We start from the raw sequence: 26,587 nt of genomic DNA, 5'->3' as shown, positions 1-26,587 counted from the left end.
TTTTGGAAGATGAGAATAATATCTATTTTAGGACGGAGCGAGTACATTTGTAGCTGCCCCAACTCCCAAGTGTCAACTTCATTGTGGAATGCGAATTAAATTTTTGCTATGGTTTGCAAGTTTGCAAAGCTGAGGAGAGCCTGATCGCCCGTTCAGATCGTGATCCTGCAGTGCACCACTGTTCCTGAACCGCATCTTCAGAGTTCCAACCCACAGAGTGAGACTCCATGGCCCATAAACCGTCCTCTCCACGACCGCCACCATCATCCCGTCCACCGCCTCGCCACCCCACCTCCCCCCTCCACCACGTCCCCGCACCGCATCACCTGCTGTCACGCTCCGGCCCGCACCCCGCGGCAGCCGCCGCTGTCCCCACCAACCCGCCCCCTTTCCCATCCCCGATGTCCACCCCGTCGGCACCACCGCCCTGCCCGCACCTCGCCGCGCACCGCCTGTCCTCGCGCCCGCTGCGCTTCCTCCGCCGCTGCCTGCGCGTGCGCCCGCTCGGCCGCCCCGAGATCCGGCGGGACCCGCGCGAGCTGCCGCGCTGCTCGCCCTGCGCCGCCGCGGCCCCGTCCCCGACCTCCCGCCTCTACGCCTGCCTCTCCTGCGCCGCCGTCTTCTGCCCCTCCCACGCCGCCTCGCACGCCTCCGCCTCTGCGGGGCCCGGCCACCAGATCGCCGTTGACGTTGACCGCGCCGAGCTCTTCTGCGCCGCCTGCGGGGACCAGGTCTACGATCCCGACTTCGACCACGCCGTCTTCCTCGCCCAGTCCTCCTCGCTCCTCCCCTCAACCTCCACCTCCGCCTCCCCGTCCCCGTCCGCGGCGCTCCGCAAGCGCCGGCGCGTGGATTACCGCGCGTGGGCGCCAGATCCGGCCGAGTTCGCGCTCATGAGCTCCGCGGACCCCACCACATCCGCCTCCGCCGCCGCGCCGGCGGGGCTGCGGGGGCTCAACAACCTCGGCAACACCTGCTTCATGAACTCCGTGCTCCAGGCGCTCCTCCACGCGCCCCCGCTCCGGAACTACTTCCTCGGCGATCGCCACAACCGGTTCCTCTGCCCGCGCCGCACGCCCGTCAGGCACCGCGCCACGGACGCCGACGCCGCCAGGGTCGCTTGCCTCGCGTGTGACCTCGACGAGATCTACTCCGCGGCCTTCTCTGGGGAGCGCATGCCGTACAGCCCCGCCAAGTTTCTATATAGGTCTGGACTCTGGATCTCGCGCGCTAATCGCAATGGTTGATGCCATTTCGGGTTTATAGCAGCATGCTGCCTTCCTTTCTGTTGGATCCATTGCGTATTGGGAAAGCGAAGTTAATATTTTGGTAGCTAAAATGGGTTCTTGATGAGTTGTAACGTGGGGAAGGGAATCTTGCCTGAGATGTTGGGTTGTATTTCTGGCTTGCGAAGATAAATTACAGTGTTATTTGGATTATATGCCTTGTATTTCAACTAGACAATGATCGTGCAGGATTGCAAATGGAGCTACTTAATACAAAATGGAATGAGCAGAGAATGTGCAACTAAAGAGGGAGGCATTTTTAGCATTAATATATGTTATATCTCAATTCATGGCAATTGATTGATGACATGGCATGGCATTTTTAGCATTATATGTTATTGTAATGCTAGTAGAAAAGGGGGAACAGTTACACGTCTCAATACATGACAATTGGTTGGTGACATGGCATCCTATCCTATATCAAATATATAACCTTAAGCTCTCAAGTTAACCTTACTGGGCCTAACTGCTTAAGTCATCTGGCAGGCTTAGCAGTCATTAAACTGTCTAAAAATATTTTAAGTGATAAAATGCATGAAAATCTGCAAATTCAATGCAGGTAACAGTTGGCCAGGTCAGTTTTTAGGTATTCTGGGGCGCTTGATCTATGTTGCATGGATTTTATTACAGTTCCCATGTTTCAGGATATCTGGATCATATGAATTCCATGCTTTAGTCTTTTATATGAGACTGAGCATAGGAAACATTATGACATCTATTTATTCTACCTCCTGAATAGAAGTATTTAAATTTCTTCTGATTATTGAGTATCATTGTGATTTCTTAGTTGGTGGCAGCATGCATCAAACCTCGCAAGCTACGAGCAACAGGATGCTCATGAATTCTTTATTTCCATCCTTGACCATATCCATGAAAATATAAAGGATGATCAACAAAAGTCACATGCCCAAGGTACGCTTCTCTTTTGCTACTTTCAGGATAAAAGACCTTTGCATATGTTGCCAACTGAAATCTGTATCAAGTGGCTACATATGATGTTTTGTTTCTAGATTGCAAGTTAGTTTGTCAAAATCAAGGTCAGATCATTTATTTTATATAGTGGTGGATCTAATAATAGGAGTAACAAGAGCACACTTTCAAACTTCTGTGTGAGACGAGCACAGCTAGATCCATGTGTTAGAATAGCAAATCTCTAAACTTGTGAGTACTAGTTACTTTTTTTTACTGTTGGTTCCACATCTCTTTGAAGGATAACCTGGCTTTTTCACCAAAATTGGCAAGTAGGAAAGGATAGTTTTCCAGTATTATTAGGTGATCAAATCATCCCATTTTTTTGGGGGATAAAGTAGAGTTAACTTTTTCATTTGATTTGTTGGAACATGGTTTGTCTTGAGTAAAAATAATCACAGATAATGTCAAATCCTAACACTGTCATTTGTTCTCATAATAGGCCATGGGGACTGTTGCATCGCCCACAGAGTGTTTTCTGGTATCCTGAGGTCAGATGTCACATGCACAAGCTGTGGGTTCACATCCACAACTTTTGAGCCCTGTATGGACATTTCCTTGGACATGGATACTGGAGATAACAGTTCTTTTGGTGTTGCAAACACAAAGCCGCATGTGCGCAATGGGGAACGGGGCTTGGCTGGCGTGAATTCCAAGGTATCAACACTAATGAGGTGTTTGGAGCGGTTTACAAGGTCAGAGAGACTTGATGCTGAGCAAAAGTTCTTCTGTGAACACTGCAACGAGAGGCAAGAGTCCCTGAAGCAAATGTCCATTCGCAGGCTTCCATTAGTTTCCTGCTTTCACATAAAGAGATTTGAGCATTCATCAGTCAAAAAGGTGTCAAGGAAAGTTGATCACTGTTTGCAGTTTCCCTTTTCCCTTGACATGGCACCTTACTTGTCATCATCTATTCTCAGAAGTAGATATGGTAACCGCATATTTCCTGCAGAAGCTAGTGATGCAGATGCAGTTTCAGAATTGTCATCAGAATTCGAAATATTTGCAGTGATCACACACAGTGGTAAGCTAGAAGCTGGCCATTATGTGACATATCTGAGGTTAAACAATCATTGGTACAAATGTGATGATGCCTGGGTAACCAGAGTTGAGGAGCATACTGTCAGGACTTCTCAGGCATACATGCTCTTCTATGTGCAGAAGACGCTTTACTACAAAGCTTGTGAAAGAGCAGCCACAGTCTGATCTGAAGCAAACATTGATGGCACTACTCCCGACCACCAGAAAAAAGGTGGCCACCGAATCAGATACACATGTAGTTTATCAATCAAGAGGAAAAGTGTGTGCCATATGCACAGCACAGCCATGGCCTGGCAAAGTTTTTCATTCTCCACTGACCTATAGTTCCAATAAGAGGGAAACTTTTTCGGCAATTTTTCTTTACAGACAGCTGCCCAAGCGAAGATGCTCGAATTTATGCATTGAGTTATTGTACTATCATGGCTAATAGATTTCTTGTGGCGATTTCCTTAAACCTCAAGTGCTTCATTATTTGAAACCAGTGGTGGTGACTGGTGAGGATGCTCTAACCAGTTGCGCTGGTGTTTAATATTGGATTGAGCAAGGAGAGGAGTATAAAATGTGGAAAGAAAACAAAAAGGGAACCGATTTTTTATGTGTTCCTTTCAGCAATTGCATTCTTGCTCTACTAAATGTAGAGTTTTTCCTGCTGATACCGATCGTTGTGTATTGCTCCCTGTTTTTTTTTTGTTTTGTTTTGTTGTTTTTTTTTTGCTTGGTCTTGGTCTTAATGGATGAGCTGAAATCTATAGGAGTTGTCGTAGTGTCGTCAACCAATCTTGCCTTATGTGGAAGTTAAAAAATGTAAGGCAAGTACAGTGCTGAGATGAGCAGGAGCATGGAGATATCATGCGAGTTGCATTTTGCCATCTCTTCTCGCTTGAAAACCTGATTGGGGTTCTGATATGAGTTGGTGTGAATCTGAGGCGAATCCAAGATTTCGACCCATATGTGATTGTGACGTGAGGAATAGACCACTGCTAATGTAGGAGCTCCCTGCTCATTGCTCAACGAGCTTAAATCTGGGTCAGTGCCCTGTGCCAGACGGCATCAAGCTAATACTACATTATTATGAGTAGTTCTGACTGCTATGGCGAAGAGCAGGTGAGACGGCTCTCTCTGTGCTATCTGAAGTGAATTGTTGCTTTTGCGCATGTCCATCACACCACGCATGTGCAGCTGTGTTCGGGGCTCTTCCGCCGCTCACGCCGCTCTGCTTCCTTCGCCCTCTGTTTCTTCGTCGTGTCATGCCGTGCCTAGGCAACTCGCGTCAGAGGCGAACTGGAGTATCTGGTGAGCTTCTAGTCACTAGAGCTGTTGCTCCTTTTCCATCCAAAACCCGATTTGTACTTGGCTTGTACAGGAATCCGGTCTCCCTATATCTTCTTAAAAGTACTGTTGGCTAATTTATTGTGAGAGAAAAATACTATTCGTTAACTAAAAAAATATGACTTATAAGTCCAGCAAACAGGACATTTATCGCCGTTTCGCGGACCATGGTTGCTTTTCTCCCTGGTCCGTCGTCGGACTCGATGGGGCGAAGGAGTCGCCTCCCGCGGACGGACAAGCTCATCGACGGGCTCGTAAAAACCACTGAAGCCGAAGAAGTCGTGTTGGGCTGGCTTCGTCTCTACTGAACGCAATTCTCGCTTATCGAAACAGTTTGAATTTTGAAAGTTATATGTATATGTAAAAGTATTAATATTTATAATACAAAATATATACCATTAGATTAGTTATAGAATATATTTTTATAATAAAATTATTTAGAAAAATAAATACTAATACTATTTACTACAAAATTGATCAAAGTTAAGAAAGTTTGACCGGCACCTATCATGTAATTGCACAGATTCTCATGTTCTTGATCTTCGACCGTGAAACCGTTTCAGAGTTGTTTGGTACGGCTTTATTTTGAGCTACTCGAAAACACTGCGAAGGACCCAAACTATCTGATCCAAGGTCGTGATGCGTGTACAGTGTGCTCCTAGTTGCAGCGGCAGCAAATAACCGACAACCTGGCCTCTGCGCTTATATCACTGTTTCATTTCACTTGTCGGAGGGTACTTGTCTTCCGGATAAATTTCAATCGTGACGGTAGCCGGTAGGTCATCATCAGTCACTACGGGCGACCATTCGTGGCAAACGAGCTGTTATAGCGCTGCTAATTGGTACGGATCAAAAGACCAGATATACATTGTTAGGAGCACCTTCAACAGTTTGGCTAAAATTAGTTGTTAAATTTCATTGTTTAGCCATTTTGTAAAATAGAAAACTTCTAAAAAAGAGAGAGATCTGCAACAGTCTTGCTATTTTACAAAGTCATATAGCCAATGCTTGTTGTTGGCTATATATGGTCACCGAAAATCAATGGATAGTCATCTTCCTATTTTACAAAATTAGATAGCACATCTGTTGGAACCTACTTTTTGCTATACAAATTCTAAAATAACCTCCACAACAAGAATAGCTAAATTGTTGGAGTTGTCGCTCTATATTGTAACTATGGCTGATTGCGGTTCTTTAAAACTATCGATCGATGTTTATGTTTTTATGCCAGATTTTTTGGCAAGTATAGGAATAAAAATTGTATTCAAAGTTATATTAGGCCAGAATGTCCATAAATTGCTACATGGAATATTCAAGTGAAAAAGGTTACTACTACACGGTGGCATTCTCTATCCATCATATGTCTTGCCTCTTCCATGACGTCTCCCTCGCCGCCATCACATCATGCTCCTCTCACACTTACCCCACCCACGGAAAAAGGGATAAATGTGTGTTCAAAATTTTTAGACTTATAATGGTAACTAAAGTTTGCTACAATTACCCTAATTTTATAAAGTGTTGACCGGTCAGGTTATTCCTAGAAACTCATTATATGGTAGCCATGCATTATTTCTTATACATTGTACAACTATATTTTCATGTAATATTAAAGTATGATATAACTTTTCTCTATGAACTCTGATTTTGAAGATCTTGAACTCCACAGGAAGTTTATTTAGAGGGATAGCATCTCAACTGAAAACAAGCTCCAAGATTACCATGTTCAAGTGTTCTTCCAAGTATTTCTCTCAAAATAACAACATGGCTTGGTTAGTGGCCCATGGTGTCAAAACAAATTTGACACCAAAATGTAGTGGTTGACCTTGAACCTATTCTGTCTTTACACTATTGTTGTTGAATTAAGTATTGGGCCGGCTTAATCTACATCCCTAATTAGGAACATCATGTGTAAGGGCCCTTGCAAAATAACTAAGATATTGAATACATATATGTCTGATTGTGACTGCTAATTATTCTTTACATATCCACAACGTCAGTCGTACATCCAACAATTACTTTCATAATTGCATTCGCAATGGAAACTTGCATTGTATAAAAGTAATCTCCATTTACTGCACATAGTTTCGTACACTGCAATTTGATTTGATTCTACATGAAATGCACATTAATTACCATTGTAACTTACTAGCTCGTGCGCTGAAGGGCAATGGCATTGGTAACGGAATGGCATCAATAAAATGTTATATATTCTTCCGTATCAACCCATGGCCATTTAATAGTAATAACTTATAATAAAGAAAAAAGAAGTAAACGCCACACAAGTTTGATCGGAGATATCTTGTTATTGTTACGTAATGGTTTGCCTTCCTTAATCAGCTACGCACTCAGCTGACCCACGACACGCATTATTATTACAGAAAAGTACAGTACAGACAATCATCGTGCATTCATGCGTAGTAGCCGCCCGCCCCCCCCCGCCCCTTTTCTGGAAGGACAAGGAACGCACAGCGCACGCCACGCATGCCGCTTTCCACTCCACCCAACCTTCGCTGGCCGTCGCGTGGATCGGAGCCACTGCTGCCGACTGCCGTGCGCCCGTGCCCCCACACGTTAGTACTCCCAGGCACGCACAGCAACCGGCATGTGAGCAGCCAAACCCAAGGGCCATCGCAAATGCCATGGCAGTCTGTGCGTGGGACGCACTGGCCCGTTGCTTTCTCGCTTAGGGCAGTCGTCCCAACGGTTAAAACCATATGCTCTTTCTAAAAGAACCATGTTAATAAAAATTATATATAGAAACTATCTTACACAATAAAAGGTGTAAATAAATATTAATCTTTTTTCAATCTCTCTCCTTTATCCGCTGCTCCCTCCGGAACTCTCTCTGTCCTCTCGTGCTCTCCCAACCGCACACCAAGAAAGAAAGAGCGCGTGCGGCGACGGGCGGGCAAGCACGCGCACGCGCGGCGGCCAGCATACGAACGGCGCAGGCGAGCGTTCGCGGCGGCGGCCGGCGTGCGAGCGCGTGCGGCGCGAACGAGCGGACCTCGAGCACGACCGGCGCGGCGGCGAGACCTGGGCGCGTCCCATCGCGGGCCAAACCACGTAGAAACTACTCGTTTCCTCCCAACGCGAAAAAGGACGGTTTCTTCATGCCTCGTTGCGAGCGTCGACGCCGTTTCCCTCCGAAGAAACGATTTCATCAAATTTTATTTTCTTTCTTCGTTAATTAGGCTGTCACGTTAGACTTTTACTTAGCTGGCAACGTACTTAATAGAGATAGAAACTATCATTAATAGCTTATTGGGAGTGCCTATAGAAACCATCGTAGTTTCTATAGACATTAATTGTACTGTCACCTAAGCGTTTTTGCTAATATGACAAGGTGGTTACTAAAGAGAGAGCAAAAATCATAGAAACCGGGTCTAAGTTAGAAACTATGTCTACACGAGAACCAAGACATGAAGGAATGAGATTGGTAGAGAATAGAGAGTGAATGTATGTGATTAGATAAAAAAAATTATTTTATAGAAACTAACCCTTAAGACCATAATTTCTATATATAGTGTCATTAGAAATTCATAGGTATAGAAAAGCATTGTAAGTGCCCTTATGCTTCGCTGCCTAGTGCCTCCGTCTCACCTTTCACCCAACCAGTGCAACCGGAGTAAGTAAATAAAACGAACGGACGCGCCGACCCGGTTGAATAAGCTAAAGGCTAAGCCTAATCAGTTGCTTCGACCGTTTCGTTGCGTGCCCTGCATAGGGTCGTCTTGCGTTTCTTAACTGTATTGGCGTAGGCGTACAGACGCTTCTGCGCGCGCACGCCGACACAGAGACGAAAGGCCTATCACACGATCACACCCCCTGATCAATCTGGAGCGGCTGAGCGGCGCAACAAATTTTCTGTTATTTGCACGGTAGGTCAGTAGCTAGCATCAGTGAAAGCAACGGCGTCTGCTCGTCACAGCACACGCACAAAGATATGATTTCTCTGAAAGCAGTGGAATACTGGAATTCCAGTGGATTAAGCGGTTGAGTTGTTATATACTTCCCCCGTCTCAAATTATTCGTCGTTTTTGGTTTCCGTGTCATAACTTTGACTCGATTTATAGAAAATATATGCAATATTTATATCTCCACATAAATTTATTAAAAAACTAGATTGAAAGATATTTCCAATAATATCAATTATGTATCATAAATATTGATATTTTTAATATGTATTTTGTCAAAGTTGTTTCTCTGAAAGCGAAAACGACAGATAGTTAGGGACGGAGAGAATATGCATCAATAGTCCGAAAACAACCTCTGGCATCTATTTGTGTCCATATCTCGGCATTCATGGCACTGTTCGGCTGGTTAGAAAAACGGCTGATGCTGATTTATTGTGAGAAAAAATACTATTATTTCACTGAAATAGTTCGACTGACAAGATCAAGCGAACAGCACACAGGGCACGTTGCTTGTAACATACTGACAAGTCCGTCGTACCTGAATCTTTCTTCAGTTAGGCCGGACGCACGAGTTGCGCGGGAGTTGGGTTTCCCGTTTGGAGATCTTGTTCCTGTCAACTGCATCATGGATATAAGCATGCCCTGGTGCAGTAAAAAGGCATCATGGATATAAGCATGCCCTGGTGCAGTAAAAAGCAGCTAGAGCCTTGTTCACTTTGCAAATTTTTTGAACCTGATGAATAGTACCACTTTTATCTTATTTGGCAAATATTGTTCAATCGTGGATCAACTAGGCTCAAAAGATTCATCTCGTGATTTCCAACTAAACTGTGTAATTAATTTTTTTTACCTACATTTAATACTCTATGCAAGCGGCTAAAAATTAATGTGATGAAGAGAGAGTAAAAAAACTTAAAATTTGAATGACATCTAAATAAGGCCTAGAAAACAGACTAGTTATTGTGGGGACGCGTCATGGTCCATACGATTAACGACGGCACACTTTTTATCTGCCTGCAATATGCGCCACTTGTACCTTGTACGTGTGCGCCTTGTTTATTTGCCAGTTTGTCAGAAAAACAATGGTAGGGCCATATGGCCATCTGCTGGCTTTGCAGCAGCTATACATGAGCCAACTTTGGGTACAATTACAAGACAGGCGACGAAAGCTCGGCAACCGTTGTCCTCCTAATTCTGTTTCTAGCTGCGAACGAAAAGCATCATCCGCGAGTGGATAGATATAATTCTGTCTCTTTTACTCTAAAGTCTCTCGAGTTAGTACTAAATTTGTAAAAAGAACAGTCAGCTGAAACATACAATCGGCCCGTTCGCTGGTTAGTTTTTGAGCTAATAAACCTGACTAGTGCTGATTTATTGTAAGAGAAAAACACTATTGACTGACTAATAAACACTGGCTGAAACAAACAAACGAACATGCTGGGCCGAAAGGAAAATGCAGGGGTCTAAGTCTCAAATGATCCTTGCACTACGAGCTTCTTCAACCCGCCTGCTAATAAGTTCACACGAAGTCACTGTCCGCGTTTCATCGGTAAATCATGCACGATCGTTTGTCAGTTATATTACCCGCGGATCGTTTGTCATCTTTGCAGGCCTTTCCAAGTCACGGCTTGTTGAAAGACTAAAAAAACACTGACGTGTACTGTACTTTTCCCCGTGAAAACGATCGCAAATAATCTCAGCTCAGTTTCAACGCTCCTGCAGCGTACCGTGCAAACTACTACACCGATCGGCAGTAACGCGGTTAATTAGTCTGTTAGTTATTGTCAGCTACCCGAATTCTTTACTTTTTAGCTCTTTTTTTGAAAGTTTCTTACAAATAGACCCTTGGCGGAAAGAATTCAGAAAATGGACCCTAGCTCGGCGCCACCGATGCTGGCGCCGAGCTCGGCGCCAGCGTCCCTGGCGCCGAGCCCCTGGGCTAGGGCAAACTTACATGGAAGAAAGCTCGACGCCAGTCACTCTGGTACCGAGCTCGGCGCCGTAGATGCTGGCGCCGAGCTCGGCGCCGTTGACGCTGGCGCCGAGCATGCAGCACGACGTGCGTGAATAGCAAAGTACGACGTGCGTGATTTTACAGCAGAGGTCAGAGGACCAGATTACGCCAGAGGGGGAGGAATGAAAGAAGAATCCGCTGGATCAGGGACATGCAGCCGGGCGGGCAGGGCCAAGCCTTGCCGTCCGTGTGCCGTCCCATACGGGTAGGGCTGAATACCAGACCAGTCTGTCGATGAATCGATTGATGCGCGTGCAGAAGTGAAATTTTTGTATTTTAGTCCCTTTTGAAAACATTTTAACCTAGCATGTTGCGGGTGCCGGGAGACCATTCAGAGCGGTAGAGACGATGCTACCGGAGGTAGTGCATGCCCGCTGCCTAGTCATGGTAAAAATCCAGGCTTAACAAATTTCAGCATGTCCATCTCATGGTAAATTTAAGAACTTAGCCAAAATTTTATATATCCATTTTGGCATGCTCGGCGCCAGCGTCAACGGCGCCGAGCTCGGCGCCAGAGTGGCTGGCGCTGGCGCCGAGCTTCCTTCCATGTAAGTTTGTCCTAGCCCAGGGGCTCGGCGCCAGGGACGCTGGCGCCGAGCTCGGCGCCAGCATCAGTGGCGCCAAGCTAGGGTCCATTTTTTGAATTCTTTCCGTCAGGGGTCTATTTGTGAGAAACTTTCAAAAAAAGGGCTAAAAAGTAAAAAATTCGGGTCAGCTACTCAGCTGACCTACGCCTACACCTGCACGGCCAGCACTCTCAGAGGCTCTCTCATGTCTCAACGGCATGACCGGTACTAACGTCTCACGGAACAGTCGTTTTGCGTACCCGAAAAACACAAAAACCACAGCGGTCCCGCACCATCAGTCAATCAGCATTTCAGCACCGACTATGAGGCTTTTACCAGTGTCTCATTAAAAAAGTTTGTAATTACACATAAGTCATTAAAAAAGTTGACCGTACATAGGTGCCACTGCTCTAAACTTCTTTACCTTACCCATCATTCCGTCATTGTTCTGTTTGTTTTTCGTCGTTTGGTAGCCCTTACAGGTGGGACCGACCAGTGAAATTGTCCATGTTGCCCTTAGACGTATAAAGAAGAGGTGGAGACCATGTTGACTATGATTGACTATCACCTCAGTCTCTTACTCTCCCCATCTCGCTCGAGTCCTCTTCCCCCAAACCCTAGCGGCGACTGTACCGGTGGCTACGGCGGTGGCGGCGGCGGCGGGAGGGAAGAAGCTAATACCCCGTCTTTGCGGTGTCGGCGGGGAGAGAAGAAGACAATCCGGCCCCATCTTGTGGCCGCGGCGCGGAGAGAAGAACCCTCCAATCCCCCCGTGCTTGCGGCGTGGAATGGGGTGGTGGAGCAAGGAAGAGGAGGCCTAAAGGAAGAGACCGTGGATCCTACAGATTGATGGCGCATGGCCGCGAACAAGGGGGCGGGCGCGGGCGACCGACCTCCCTGGCTTCTTGACGGGTGGGTACCATCTTTAGGGTTTTTTTCCTGCTTCGATTACTTGGTCCTTGTGATTGTGATCAGTTAGGTGTAGTAGTCGTGGTTGATATAGTGTGATTTTAGATAGATAGATCTATGTGAACTCATTGTTATTCATCTATAGGATGGATCCTACTAGTAGCTACAATCTAAAAATCCGGATAATTGCTCGTCATACTCGTGCTCAGTGGTTTAGCTTGAACAAAGTCGTCGATGCTGATCATACCAACTTCATAGATCTGTTTGCTTAAGTTGAGAATAAGTATCCTTCTGATTATGGAGATATTGTAAGATTATTTTACTTCTGCATTGAGAGACAGATGAACATCCAAGTTTGCACCGAGCAAGATTTGCTTGACATGTTTGCAAAATTCTAAGTGCATCCAAGTTTGCACCGAGCAAGATTCTAAGTGCTGCTTTCTGACTTTTGCTTACCACAGCCCTAGTACTGAGCCTCCTGAAATTCCTCCTTGGGATTTTAGCGGTTCTTGGCAGTCTGTTGAGAACCCCTTCACCTCTTCATTGCCTTGTCCTAGCATTGCACAACGAAGCCATACCTAGAGTGAACTGCAGACGATGAATACCTAGCTAACCCAAACCCATCCAATGAGGAAGGTGGCATAGAAGTTTGTAGGGAAGATTCTACCTCATGTTATGCAGCAGCTGCGAGAAGGCAGCTTCAACCTAGACATCGAGGTCATCACAGAACATGATGGGGTTGCTAAAGTTTGTGCTAAGGGGGGAGTGGATTCAAATTTATTGTGGACTTAAGAAACATGACATGTTCCTACAGGGCTTGGCAAGGGTTAGGAATACCATGCAAGCATGCGATTGCCTACATAACATCTATACCTGGTGAAAAGCTAGAAGACCATGTGGATGAATGCTATTTTGTGGCCAAATTCAAAGCTGCATATGAAGGTGTCTATGGCAGAACCTCCTAACCTAATACCTCCTAGGAGTGCTTGTCTTCCATTAGACACTAAGTACTCAAGGGAGGATATCAAATTACGCGGTTTCGTCGAGCACACCCCAAGGAAGAACAAAAAAAATCCACATTTTTCCATCAGGATCACAAATGAGAGAATAAAGCTTACATCATTATTAACCATTTCTTACATCACTTTTAATACAACATCAGAGTTATGAACAATTTAATTTAACAGCGGAATATAAACATGTGATCAGAGTTATAGCAGAAATAAATAGCTATTCATGATATGATAAAACTATGACAACAGATTATAAAACTTTCATTTATAAAAAACATTTAATGAGAGTTATAAATAAAAACTATGATCGCAGCGTAAAGGAATCATCTCTGAGCCCACCAGGAGGAATCCACACACAAGGGTTAGCTCTAGCATTCGCCTGTCACCTGCAACAGGGGGGAAATAAAACCCTGAGTACTCAATTATACTTAGCAAGACTTACCCGACATGAGAAAAGAAAATACTTTTATAGATATGCAAGGCTATCTGGCTTGTGGGTTTAGAGCATCTACAGGAGCATTACTAAAAATGTGTCCTTATATTCAATTTTATCAGCAGTCAACATTGGTTCATTAACTAACAATTCTATGTAAGCACATGTACTATTTTCAAGCAGGTGGTAAGCAATCAGAATCATTTTACCATCTTTCATTCTTCCAGTTCTTACTACGATGCTAGATTATAGACAAGTCGTACCGGATCACCCAATGATTCACGAATCAATGTGCTCAGCTGGGTATCCTAAAATACATGTCCCGCTTGTACCCTAGGCACAAGCAGGACTAACACACTACCCTCTTGTCATAGGGTCCAGGTCCCCATCCAAACTTGGACTCTAAGCCCCCACCCCTGAGTCTTGGACTCAGTGCGGTGCTTGGACCTCCACCCAAAAACCACCCTGAAAGTCGATCCGAAAATAGCCAGAACCCATAACAAGAGAGTAACAAGTCTTTCTACGCCCATACACAAGTATGTGTTCAGGATAATAAGTCTGTGACCTGCCTAGAATCTAATGCAACGGTCGGTCCTTAACTGACACAGACAGGGAAACAGTGTAACCAAGCTATGCCCCGTTGGCCACAGGACACAACCTCTTACACCCACCAATACCCAAATCATATCCCTGCCCGGTCTCCATTTATCATTCATATATATATTCCAAGTGATAATAATATAGTAACAACAAGAATATATTTCCTATCTCTCACGAGTGACAGGCAATCACTTGACTTCTATCAGAGTCCTGTAGCATAGCAATCTACACGATTCTATTATACTAGTAACACTCATAGGATAAAGGTATATATATGCAAGTGGCTTTCATTCAACTCCTTGAAACTTAATGCACAAACATAATATAAAATATAGAAAAGTAGGGGTTATACACCGAGACTTGTTTGGGTAAGATATAACCAAATGTTAGTATTCCATCTTAGTGACACAATCATCGAGACATCATATTTTCTGATACTCCAGATAACTCCACGATCCATCATCATCCCAATTATGGTATGCAATGCAATGCAGAGATGATGCAACAGTTAATTAATAAGTCAACAACAACTCTTAAAACCGAGCACATACTACGAACTAACAAGCTAGCTCTATTGACTAACGTAATAATCTAGGTATCAACACCATCAAGAAAGATGTTATTTCCCAACAAGTATTTTAGTTATACAATTTCAAGGTGTTTCTTTATTTTATTCTATTGATTTAATCTTTATTTAAAATAGGACATCATTATCTATTTAGCAAACTAATTATTTTAGAGCTACAAAAATTACAGTGAGTAGCTAATAATATTAGTAATTTACTGTAAAATTTTTAGAGCCAACACTATCACCATTTTCTCACAAAAAATCCCACAAGTTTCCATTTTAACAATATTAAACATTTTAAAATAATTAGAGCAACCCTAGAAACATTTTAAAATTAGATGAACCAAATATGCTAATAGATAGATCCTAATTTTAGAAGCCTAACAAAATTGGTTTGGCATTTTTGTGATTTTTCTACACATTATTTTCAATTTTTGGAGAGCATTGAATTAACAAAACAAAAACAACACAAAAAAGAAAGGGACAATTGGCCACGGGACATGCCAAATGAGCACCGACGGCTGGTTGACACCCCAAATCCGCAAAGTTGCTGCTGGACACTATGTTTCCACTTTGAATTGCCAGAAGACACCGCGCCCGGTTTCAGCCAAGAAAGGTGATGATTTGCCCAAATTACCCTTGGCCCAACTGGTCAGCCCATTCTTCTTCCTCCCCCTTTCTTTCTCTGTGCCGGCCGCCGGCCTCCCGCCGTTGAAGGAGAAACGGAGGAGAGGGCGCCGACAGCAAGGCGAGCTCCGCGCGGACGCGTCATGAATTTGGGGCAAAGGAGGCGTCGGAGCCCGCTGTTCTCGGCCGGAGGAGGCTTCCCGGCCGCGGTGGCGCACACATGCGCCCATGAGGCCATGGTGGAGCCGCAGCTCGCACGCGCGCCCATGAGGCCGCAGCGGAGCTGCTGCTCGCGCGCGCCGGCGAGGCCATGGCGGAGCCGCAACTCGCACACGTGCCCATGAGGCCGTGCGGACCGGCTGCTCGCCGGCGGGCTGCTCGCCCGTGCCGACGAGGCCACGGCGGAGCTGCTGCTCGCGTGCCTGCCCGCGAGGCCACGGCGGAGCTGCTGCTCGTGCGCCCGCGAGGACGCAGCGGAGCTGCTACTCGCGCGCGTGCCCGCGAGGCCGTGGCGGAGCAGCTGCTCGCGTGCGCCCGCGAGGCCACGACGGAGCTGCTGCTCACGAGCGCCGCCATGCGTGGCTAGCTCAACAGCGGCACGCGGCGCGGCCAGTTCAGGAGCGGCCAGCGTGCTCCCGCAGAGCTGCTCGGCTCGACTAGAGGTGGTCTGGCGGCCACAGGCACTGCGCGCTGCGACCGCGTCCTCGCCGCGACGGGCTAGCACCGGCGGCGGCGACCGGGGAGGAGAGGCGCGGGAGCTGCGATGCGCCGATAGGGAGGCATGGTGCGGTCGTACGGAGGAAGGGCGCAGCAGCGGGGCGACGGCGTGAGCTCGACGGCCGGCGGCAGCGAGGGTGGGTTCGCCTGGGAGGCTGTCTGGCTCGCTGACAAGGACCACGTCGCGGCGGATGGAATGGGCTGACCAGTTGGGCCAAGGGCAATTTGGGCAAATCATCACTTTTCTTGGCTGAAACCAGGGCGCGGTGTCTTTTGGCAGTTCAAAGTGGAAACACAGTGTCCAGCAACAACTTTGCGGATTTGGGGTGTCCACCAGCCGTCGGTGCTCATTTGGCATGTCCCGTGGCCAATTGTCCCAAAAAGAAATGGCCTGAGCGGCCAGGCTTGGCAAGCAGGCGCGCGCGGCCTGCTGGCCAGGCGTGGCCCAGCGGTGGCGGTAACAGCGCGGGCGGCCTAGGCGGGCAAGCGGTGGCCCAGCAACCAGAAGCGGCCGGCCCACGCGCGGCCCAACCTGAGAGGCACCGGTTCAATTACGAAGAGGCCCCTGAGCTTTTAACAATTCAACTCGCAGAACAATAGGCACTGTGTAGTACTATTCATCTGAGTCTAGTGTTTCGCATCCAAACTCAAGGAAAAGTTCTATTACAATTCTCACCCTTTTCCCTCCTTTGGTGAAGCAGAGGAGCAGAGGACGGCAGCTCCGATCGATTTCCGCCGGAGGGAGGTGGCCAGGCAGCACAGGAGCAGTAGCGGACTCGATCGTGCTCGTGGGCGCCTGCGGCCTAGCCAGAGACGGGGCACGGCACGACGACCACGCACGGCCGCAGTAGGGGCGGCCCGGCGAGGACGACGGCGGGGGTGCGGCGGCTGGCGAGTGCAGGCTCCTCAACACCGGGCGGACATGGCGCGCCCTCGGCTAGGCCCTACTCATGCCGGGGCAGGGCGCAACGGCCTGGCCGCGTGCGCGCAGCACGGCGATGGCCCGAGCAGGGGCCGCGGCGGCTCCCGGCGATGCGGGCTACCGTGACGGGGTGGCGAGGTCATGGCCTCAGCGAAGCAGAGGAGGCACAACGCCGTAGAGGAGGCTCGGCTGACTGGGGCGCAACGACGGCAGCAGGCCACGACGACGATGCTCCTAGGCACAATGGCTGCGCAACGGCGGAGGAGCAGGGATGGAGTCGCGCGTGGGCGCTGTTGGGCTACAGGCGCGCGGAGGCAATGAGAGTGTGGCCGCACCGGTGTGTGGTGGCGGTGGTGCGGGCGTACCGGGGAAAGGGGTGCGGACGCCAGGGCGCCGAGCACAGTGGTAGGCGAGGAAGAAAGGGTCTGTTGCAGCTTGGATGGCTCGGTGGTGCTGTAAAGAGCGCACACACTGCTCGGTAGGGGTGCTGCAAAGATGCGCTGCATCGTCGCTGGGCTGCTGGTGCTATAAAGCGCATGCTCGGCTCCTATTAAAATTTCGGACAAGACGCTAGCGAGGGAGAGAAGGAGTGAAGGACAGTGGCATAGGCAAACAGTCGTGCCGGGGTGCAGGGTGCTCGCGGGCATCGACGTTTGCAGTGCATGCAGGGGCACAAGCAGGCCAGGCGCTGCGGGCAGCTGCAGCGATCATAGGCATGCAGCATGATGGCGTTAATTTTGACTGGTTCATAAAAGTTCACGATGTTAGGAGCCAGCTCCCCCGCCTAGCGCTAGCACGTCTTTGATTAATTGAGAAGTGATCTATGGAAATAAAAGAAATAGTTTATTTTTTGACTAAACACCACTCTGAAACATTCATACGCAACTATTATATTGGAGACATAGGCGCATGCATGGGTCATGCATTTATAGAGGGGCATGTGAATGCACGCGACAATCGACGGGCATCGTGGCAAGGACCCGAGCAGCAGCAGAGCAAGAGAGGGAGATAGAGAGAGCAGTAAGTGGTAAGACCAGCAAAGAGAGGGAGAGCAAGCAACCGGCAAGGTCAGCAAGTTCTGTCCTATCTCATAACGCGCGCGTCGTACCGACGAGGTAGGTGAGATGAGTGGCCAGCGGTACTTTCATTATTATTTTTAAACTAACAAACATCACATTGACACTCGAACAAGCATACCCACATATTCATGATGTTCATATCTTCTGGATGATATGATTTTTTCTGTTTATATTTTATATTATTTTAGCTTCCAAAAATTCATTTTCTAAAACAATTTTACGCATTTACAAGCATAACTAAAGCTCTAAGGTTTTATTATTTAGCAAATTTTACTCCCAACAAATTTTGTTTATAAAAAATGTTTTTCATGCTTAATCAAATAAACAAGTCATTCGCCATTTATTTGTTATCAGACATTTTTAAGCACTTTCTTCATACTTTTTCAAAACAAGCCCTAAACAACTTTTGTCCACAAGATTATTTAAAAGTTGTTAAGCCCTTGTTTAGTTCGCGAAAAGTTTTCCCAAAAAGTGCTACAGTATCCATCACATCGAATCTTGCGATACGCGCATAGAGCATTAAATGTAGACGAAAAAAACTAATTGCACAGTTTGGTTGGAAATTGCGAGACGAACGTTTTGAGCCTAATTAGTCCATGATTGAACACTAATTGCCAAATAAAAATAAAAGTGCTACAGTAATCAAATTTCCAACTTTTCGCCAACTAAACACAGCCTAAGCACTGAGACAAATTGACTAGCGACACTTATTTATTTGTTTTATTCACGAAAGCAAGTCACACAAGATTCATTTATAATTCCATGGGTGCTTTAAACTTTTAAACCCGAAAACTTGTTTTGCTACTTACTCTTAGGCATTAACCTAGGTGCTAAACAAGCTCGTAACACCAGAGGTGTTACAGTGCCATCCCATCCAATCCTAGCAAGTCTATGTGGCCTGATGCCACACATGGATTCTTCATGCATCCTCCCTTGCTTAAGTCCATAGCTGGTAGAAGAAAGAATATGTACAAAGGGACAGTTGAAGGAGGTAGCAGGAGGAAATCAAAGAGACATGAGTGTCCAATATGCCATGAGTTAGGACACCACTGGTACACATGCAAGAATGGGAGTCCAGCAGACATAGCTGCAATGGAGGTTGACAGGTAAATTTCTCTCACTTACATTTATTCATATATGATATGAACCGTATTAAATAATCTAACATAACTAAAATTTCACCTGCAGGGGTCTGTCAAAGAAGAGGTAGAAAAAAGCAGCTAAAGCTAACACAGAGACAAGTATTGTTGTGCCCACAAGGGTGGTGTTCCCTCCTAATGAGGCACTGGAGAATGCTGTACACAAGAAAAGAAAGAGAAAATCCTCTTCTTCATCATCTGTCTCCAAATCTAAGGGAGTAGCAACAAGTACTTCAGTCTCTACTACTCCTCCTTTCTCTAGTAGGTATGCCACTTCTCCATTTCTTTCTAATTTTTTGTAATGCCAACAGTCCATACTAAAGTTCATGTTTCATGTACCACAAGATCTAGAACTGGATCCAATGAACCAATTCCTATCCAAATTGTGCACCTTGCCCCTTATAATGAAGATGCTGCAGTTCAGCATGAGCCATAGGAAGTTTTAACTGCTACAGTTCATACACCAAGGAGAAAGATTGGATTGAAGAAGAAGCTTACACCAAGGAAAGATGTGTCTGCCACTCTAGCTAGGGGAACAAGCAGCAAGGCTCCGGCTGACCCTTCCAGCCCAGCTACAAATACCAGAAGCAAGAAGCAATGATCAATCAAGACATGTAATATTTTGCATGTAATGGAGATGTAATATTTTGCATGATCAAGACATGTAGTTTATGGTACTTCCTCTGGACAAACTACTGGTGTTAGATAAAATTGTGGTTTATGGTTTGTATGTTGGTGAACAATCTAAACCATGAACACTGCTTATGTTTGTAATATATTAAGGTTTGCATGTTGGCGAATGAACAATATGAGAATTTTATATTTCTGGACTGCATTCATCCATCCATCATTGACTCATTCATTCATTGATTCAAGCATACAAACATAGTGACACACGCATACATATGACCCTACTTCATAATTGCATACAAGGCAAGGAAGATGGAAACAAAGACCAGCTTCTCAACCCATCCGAGCTACTGCATAACCCTATCTTGCACTACTACTCCACCAGCCTGACCACCTTCCTGGATGAGAGCCATTGGAGTGGGAGTAGGGATAGCAGCTGGTGCTGGCACTGCTTGAAGAGGAACAGGAGACAAAGGTGTTGTAGGAGTCACTATCTGTACACTAGTCTCTCCCATTTCATCCTCCCACTGATAGTACTGACAACCTCAAGCCTGAAAACCAAAGCAACACTAGATTATGAACCAAACAACAGAAATCAACATTCTAGAGCCAAATAAAGAGCAAGTTAGCAACACAAACTAAAAAGTAGGGACACTTATGGAAGACATGGCGCATGTTGCCAGTGGTCATTGATGTGAACCGATTGGCAAGCACACCGCAGTTGGGGTAAAGGACCCGCCTTACCCTCTACTCCCAAAGGCGCTTGAAGCTTTAGACATGGTACTAGAGACCTTGAAGAAGAGAGAGAGAGAGCGATGGAGAGGGAACTGGGTGGGGGAGGAACCTCAGTGTTGTCTATTTATAGGAGCCACACAGGGAGAATTTTTGGCGCCAAAATGCTTGAGTGAGAGTGGCAGAGGAGACAAACATCGTTTTCAGATACTGAGGGTATGCTTGTCTTTTCTCCCATCCGTCAGCTACAGTTAGCGCTACATTTAGATGGAATGGTCTGTAAGACAAAAAGTTTAAAACAGTGACACCTATATATAGTTAAATTTTTTTAATGGTTTAGGTATAATTACTGGCTTTTTTAAACGGCTTACCGGTAAAAGACTTCCACTCCGGCACGGCAGAATAGCAAGCGAACCGGTCGGTTTCCATCCAATCCCATCACGTCAAGCCACGGCGAGAGACCGAGGCCAACCAAAACTTGCCCCGGCGTCCCCACACGGCAGGAGTATGTGCGATATGACCGAGACCGAGAACGACCGGGAGTCCCCTCCGCTCCGCATCCGCCGGGACAGCAACGCCCGTCCGAACCCGAGCGCCGCCACCACCTGCGCTGCGTCCAGCGCCCGCCAGCCAGAGCCAAATACGGAAATACCTCCCCATGCCGCGCGCGGGCACCTGCTTTGCTGCTTCCCACCCAAACTCGCCGTCCGCCACCACCTCTGCGACCGGCGCGTGCGCCCGCACACCGCAAGCTCGCCTCCCACGCGCACGGCCGCGCCAGCACCCCACCCCACGCCTCGCTTCGTTTCCCCGTTGCTTGACGCCGAATCCACCACGCAGGCGGCCAGGCCAGCGCCAGCGCATCGTCCCTCCCCGGCCCGCTCCGCCTCTCCGGTCGCGCCCGCGCCCGCGCCCGCGCGCGCCAGGCCTCGGGGCGACCACCACCAAAATAGTAGAAACTTCCGTGGGTAGGTCACCCCCGGCTGGCTTTACCCCCGCCCCACCCCGCCCACGCCTCCCTCCCTCCGGGCCAAAAACCGCCGCTTCCCCTCCTCCTCCGCCCCGCGCCGCGCCGCTTCCCCTCCCCGCTCTTTCTGTGAGGAGGGAAGCGAGGCGGATGCCGAGGCGACGGGGCTCGCGCACCGCACGCGTGTGCCCGCCGCCCCGGGGCCAGGCGAGGTGGTGAGGTGAGGTAGCGCGCGGTTTTAAATTGCCCGCCCGCCCTTCTCGCCGTAGTTTTCAGTGCTAGAGCAAGGGCTGCCTGACTGCCTGCGGACATGGGCTCCAGCCTCAAGTACCGAGCTGGCCTCTGTCTCATCGTCGCCGTCGTGCTGATTTGGGTCCTCTCCGCCGAGGTCACGCAGGTGCGGTGTGGATTCTGTAATCTTTTTGCGTTCTCCTCTGTTTACTTGTTTATTTTGATTGGATTGGAGGTTCTTGGATCTTGGCTTGGGATGCATGCTTGCTTATCGGATTGGTTTGGTTCGTTTCGTTTCGGGCGTAAATGCTCTGTGCTTATCGGATTATTTTTGTTGAACCGGACCGCCTTGGGGGGTGTTGTTCTGCATCTCGACTCATTTTTAAACGTTACGCGCAGGGTTACCTGTATAGAAAATTTCTCAGGGGAATGTTATGCATCTGTCATCATTTCTGTCTTAAAAGAACATCTGGCATCATTCTGAATCCAGCCGAGGCTTCACCACTGGATTTTATTTGTACCATTAAAAAAGCAAAGAAAAGTCAATTCTTTTGCCTTCTACTGTATATATAAGTTTGGAGCTAATGCCCCCAAAATTGCACGTATGTGTGCTCATATGGATATCGGTCAAATCTGCTGTTAATGGTTTAACGACTTGTACCTGCCTGTCGTCAGTCTTGAGTGCTAGCTTGTTCATGTAAACTATGTCAAAGTATAATCATGTGGTGGTTGTCACAGTTCATCTGTGGCTGATTGGGGGTGGTTGTGATATGCTTGATCACCTACAATACATGATTAAAGGAGATACCGATGGTAGAATTAGAGGTTACTGGTAGTAGATTTTCGTCACCTCCAATGACTGCAAAACACTTAAACGACTCGGCTTCTAGTTCTTGCGAAATATATTAATTTTTCATTTTGTAACTAAATTTCTTGTGCAGGGGATATTCACAAAGTACAAACATCCGTTTGCAATTACTTACTTGGGGGCCTCCCTTATGGTCATATATCTCCCTTTGTCATTTCTAAAAGACTTCATATACAATTCAATGAGACGGCATTCTGGAAACACTAGTGCTTTAAAAATTGCAAGCAAATCTTCCTTTGGTGGTAGTGCCCCTTTGAAGAATGGTGAATTTCAGAAGGTGTTGGAAATGGAATCACAGAAAACTATAGTGCTAAATTGCACTGATGTGAGCATTCCTGTAGTAGAAGAGACAAAACCACTCATATACGGAATCACTGAAATGAATGATGGCGTTTTGAAGGACAAGCAACTTTCCACTAAGGAGATTGCAACTTATGGATTGTATCTTTGCCCCTTATGGTTTGTGACAGAGGTAATTTCACAATGACTTTGCATGTTAATTTGTAATTCCAGGGGACTTGAAATGTTCATGTGAATAACTATTGACATATGTTTCTCAAAAATTATTTGACATATGTTCCTGAAATCCTAAATTTCAATCGTAAAAGCAATACTTTGATAGGTAAAGGTAACTCATTTTTCTCTTACGCTGAATGAATGCAGTATTTATCGAATGCAGCGCTTGCAAGAACTAGTGTTGCCAGTACCACCGTACTGTCTTCAACTTCAGGACTCTTCACTCTTTTCATTGGTGTTTTACTTGGCCAAGACTCCATAAATGCTGCGAAAGTGATTGCTGTTTTCATTAGCATGGCTGGCGTTGTAATGACAACTATGGGCCAGACTTGGGCATCTGATGAATCAGAAGTAGGCAAATCTGGGTGAGTGATTTATTACTTGTTGGCCTTTACTCTTTTATACTCTGATAATCACAATGGTTCATGACTGCATGATGATGACATTGGACTTAATTTACTGTTCTTCAAAAATCCTTGGTCTTGCTTACAACAAGTAGTGTTCAGTTAGTTGGCTTCACTTCTTTTTTGTGTTTAAAACAACTCAAAACATTGAGTGTTTCATTTTTATATTCGCATGACTTGATAGTGATGAACATGAGACAAAAACAAAATTTGATTTTGGGGATGGAAATTCATTCCTTTTTTCAACTGTATTTCCTTGCTACTGATATGTAAGTTTTACAATTGCAGTGATACACAGAGGACTCTTCTAGGTGATATGTTTGGTCTTATGTCAGCAATCGCCTATGGTCTATTTACTGGTAGGTTGTTTTACTTTGCCTTATTTGCAGTTGATCTCTATGAATTCAGCCCCTAATTGTTTCAATATTATTTCAGTGCTGCTTAAAAAATTCTGTGGAGAGGAAGGAAAAAAGGTTGATGTCCAAAAACTGTTTGGTTATCTTGGACTTTTTACCCTTGTTGCTCTCTGGTGGATTGGTAATATTTTATTTCCCTTTTCCAAATTAATATAACAAAAGTACAAATTCGAAATATATAACCACATTTTGGAAACTTCTTAATTGTGCATGTCTTTCATGGTTGGTTGATGTAAAAAATTGTCGTTATTGTGTCTATATTTCAGTCTGGCCATTAACCGCACTAGGCATTGAGCCAAAGTTTTCGATGCCCCACTCAGCTAAAGTGGATGAAGTGGTGGTGGCAAATAGCCTAATCGGAAGTGTACTATCAGACTACTTCTGGTACGTGTTAAAGAAGGCTAATATATTTTTATATTATTATTACTGCATACTCAGGGTAATTCTGACAGTGGAACTTTTGGTCAGGGCTCTTTCTGTTGTTTGGACTACTCCCTTGGTGGCCACCCTAGGCATGTCTCTCACAATTCCACTAGCAATGGTTGCTGATATGATCATTCACGGCCGTCACTATTCAGCAGTATATATTCTTGGTTCTGTCCAGGTACGAGTATCCAGCAGCTTAGTATTTTTTTTAGCTTGACTTATGTCAAATATCTACCATCTTACGACAGCAACCAATTTGAATGCTTTGAAGGTTTTGTTCTGACAGAGCCTTGTGTTCTTAACTCGTTATTTGCATCACCATGTTCAATTATGTGTTCCTCTTCACCGTTCAGCTCACTGTTGCATACATCTGTCATTCTGTTTAACCCTGTGAGCTTTGTTCCTTCGCAGGTATTTTCAGGCTTTGTTATCGCGAACCTTGCAGATCGGTTTTCACGTTCTCTAGGGCTATTATAGTTTCATAAAACAAAACAAGTCCTGATTAGAGTGTACATCTGGAAGTCGAAAGATCGGGTTGGTTAGACAAATACTTCAGAAAACGTGGATTGGGAAACGTGGGTTCTTTTCCCTTTGCTCCTTAGAACATAGGGGCGGTGAATTTTGCCGTGGTGAATAGTGAAAAGCCAGCAGATGATGAAGAAAACATATGTTGTAGCAGCCCTTTCCAACTGTAGGCCCTGTTCGCTTGGTTTATAAGCCGTACTTTTTCAGCCAACCAACAATATTTTTCTCGTACAACAAATCAGCCAGCAGTACTTTCAGTTATGGCTTATCAGCCAAATGAACAGGGCAGTGTAAACTGCCGTCGTGCTCGGCCATGTCCACAGGCTTGCACGCTTGTAAATTTGCAATGCCCCTTTATTCCTTGTCGACCCGTGTTCATGGCAATTGCATATAGAAGTACGTGAAAGGAAAGACTGGATATATAGTTGGAACAAAGAATGAATTGGAACTACAAATTGCAGAAAATTGAATGGGCAAGCTGTACAAGTTGCCATATACAAATACACAAGTGTACACAACAAAGAAAAATGAAAAGTGAAAATGACTTGCTGCACAGGCAACGTCAAAGTCAAAGGTGACGTGTACATTCTACTAGCAGCTTGGCGAGCAACCAAAGTCAGCTCCCCTCATTATTGAGAAAATTGCCTTGTCGGAACGAGACGCGATAGACAGCGAAGGCGGCAGTCTGTCCGGGATGGCGCAGCAGCGGCCGGTTGACCCTGTCGACCTCGGCCACCTTGGTTGGATTGCTCGTATCTGGTTTATAATTCATGGCTTTAACATTATTTTTCTCTCATATTAAATCAATCAATAGTACTTTCAGCTATGGCTTATAAGCGAATCCAGCCGAAACGAAAGACATGCTCCCGCAGCACGTCCATGCAGTCCAGCATGCTTTCCCGCACCTCGCTCGCCGCCCACCCCACCGTGCCGCCGCCGCCGCCCTCCTCGTCCTCGTCCTCGTCCGTCCACATCCCCCGCAGCGTGGCTGCCATCGCCGGCATGTCCTCGGGGTCATAGAACACGTCGGACAACAGCACGACGCCCACCCTCTCCTCGTCCTCGAGCTGGAGGCGATCTCCCCACCTGAGCTCCCGCACGTCGGCCCGCGCGGCGCTGAGCCCGTTGGCGTCCGCGTTGTCCCTGAGACCCGGCAGCAGCGAGGCCACGTCCGTGAGCACGTAGCGCGCGGCACCGAGGCAGGCCACGGCCGCGATGCCCGGGAGCCCCGTGCTTCCCGCGCCGAGTTCCACGACGGTGGCGCCAAGGAGGCGGCGCCTGGCGCGGGAGTCCGCGGCGAGGTGGGCGGCCAGGACCAGGGACGAGTCCCACAGCCAGGAGCCCGTGAGGACGCGGCCGGTGGACGGGTCGCTCGTGCTGTCGCGCTCCACCACGGCCAGAGCGTGCCCGGCCACGGCTACGTGCAGGAGCTGCGGCTGCGGGCGCAGCACGTCCATTCCCGCGCGCGGCTGGCCGGCTGCCTACGTGCCGGCCCGCCCGTCTTATCTGGTTGTCCGCCGGAGGCTCTGCTCGAATTCAGGTCACGGAATCACGGTCGGATGTCTGTCGTCGGTGGCAGGTAGCGAGGGGCCACTTGCGATGTCGATATTATTATTGTTTGCGCGATGGCGGTTTGTGTCGTGAAACACGTCGTACGTGATCAAGGTAGATGAGATTAGAAGACACATAAAGATAAGATAGGAAAACTATTGATAATTATACATAGAGCTCCAACGTGTATAT

General features: G+C 46.9%; 4 protein-coding genes across 4 annotated transcripts; 3 read left to right on the top strand and 1 right to left on the bottom strand.

Moving 5' to 3' along the window:
* Positions 1-300: 300 nt before the first annotated feature.
* On the top strand, positions 301-3,750 carry LOC136493877 (ubiquitin C-terminal hydrolase 22-like). Its single transcript, XM_066490003.1, has 3 exons — positions 301-1,207; positions 2,074-2,198; positions 2,698-3,750. The coding sequence occupies exons 1-3, from the start codon at positions 402-404 to the stop codon at positions 3,459-3,461; spliced, it is 1,695 nt and encodes a 564-aa protein (XP_066346100.1). The 5' UTR covers positions 301-401; the 3' UTR covers positions 3,462-3,750.
* Positions 3,751-21,007: 17,257 nt separating this feature from the next.
* LOC136492438 (uncharacterized) lies at positions 21,008-21,463 on the top strand. The gene has a single exon (XM_066488453.1). It carries the CDS (start codon positions 21,008-21,010, stop codon positions 21,461-21,463), a length of 456 nt encoding a protein of 151 aa, XP_066344550.1.
* LOC136493876 (uncharacterized vacuolar membrane protein YML018C-like) lies at positions 21,067-25,206 on the top strand. The gene is made up of 8 exons (XM_066490002.1): positions 21,067-21,855; positions 22,631-23,029; positions 23,221-23,438; positions 23,766-23,836; positions 23,913-24,014; positions 24,160-24,277; positions 24,362-24,497; positions 24,731-25,206. Exons 1-8 carry the CDS (start codon positions 21,769-21,771, stop codon positions 24,794-24,796), a joined length of 1,197 nt encoding a protein of 398 aa, XP_066346099.1. The 5' UTR covers positions 21,067-21,768; the 3' UTR covers positions 24,797-25,206.
* Positions 25,207-25,460: 254 nt separating this feature from the next.
* On the bottom strand, positions 25,461-26,334 carry LOC136492437 (uncharacterized). Its single transcript, XM_066488452.1, has 2 exons — positions 25,698-26,334; positions 25,461-25,600 (listed from the first exon to the last, which is right to left on the bottom strand). Exons 1-2 carry the CDS (start codon positions 26,299-26,301, stop codon positions 25,461-25,463), a joined length of 744 nt encoding a protein of 247 aa, XP_066344549.1. The 5' UTR covers positions 26,302-26,334.
* Between the last annotated feature and the right edge of the window lie 253 nt (positions 26,335-26,587).

This window comes from Miscanthus floridulus, chromosome 11, assembly GCF_019320115.1.
Source record: "Miscanthus floridulus cultivar M001 chromosome 11, ASM1932011v1, whole genome shotgun sequence".
Lineage (NCBI taxonomy): Eukaryota > Viridiplantae > Streptophyta > Magnoliopsida > Poales > Poaceae > Miscanthus > Miscanthus floridulus.
The sequence above is the reverse complement of the archived record's forward strand: the minus strand, read 5'-3'. Positions and strand labels throughout refer to the sequence as shown.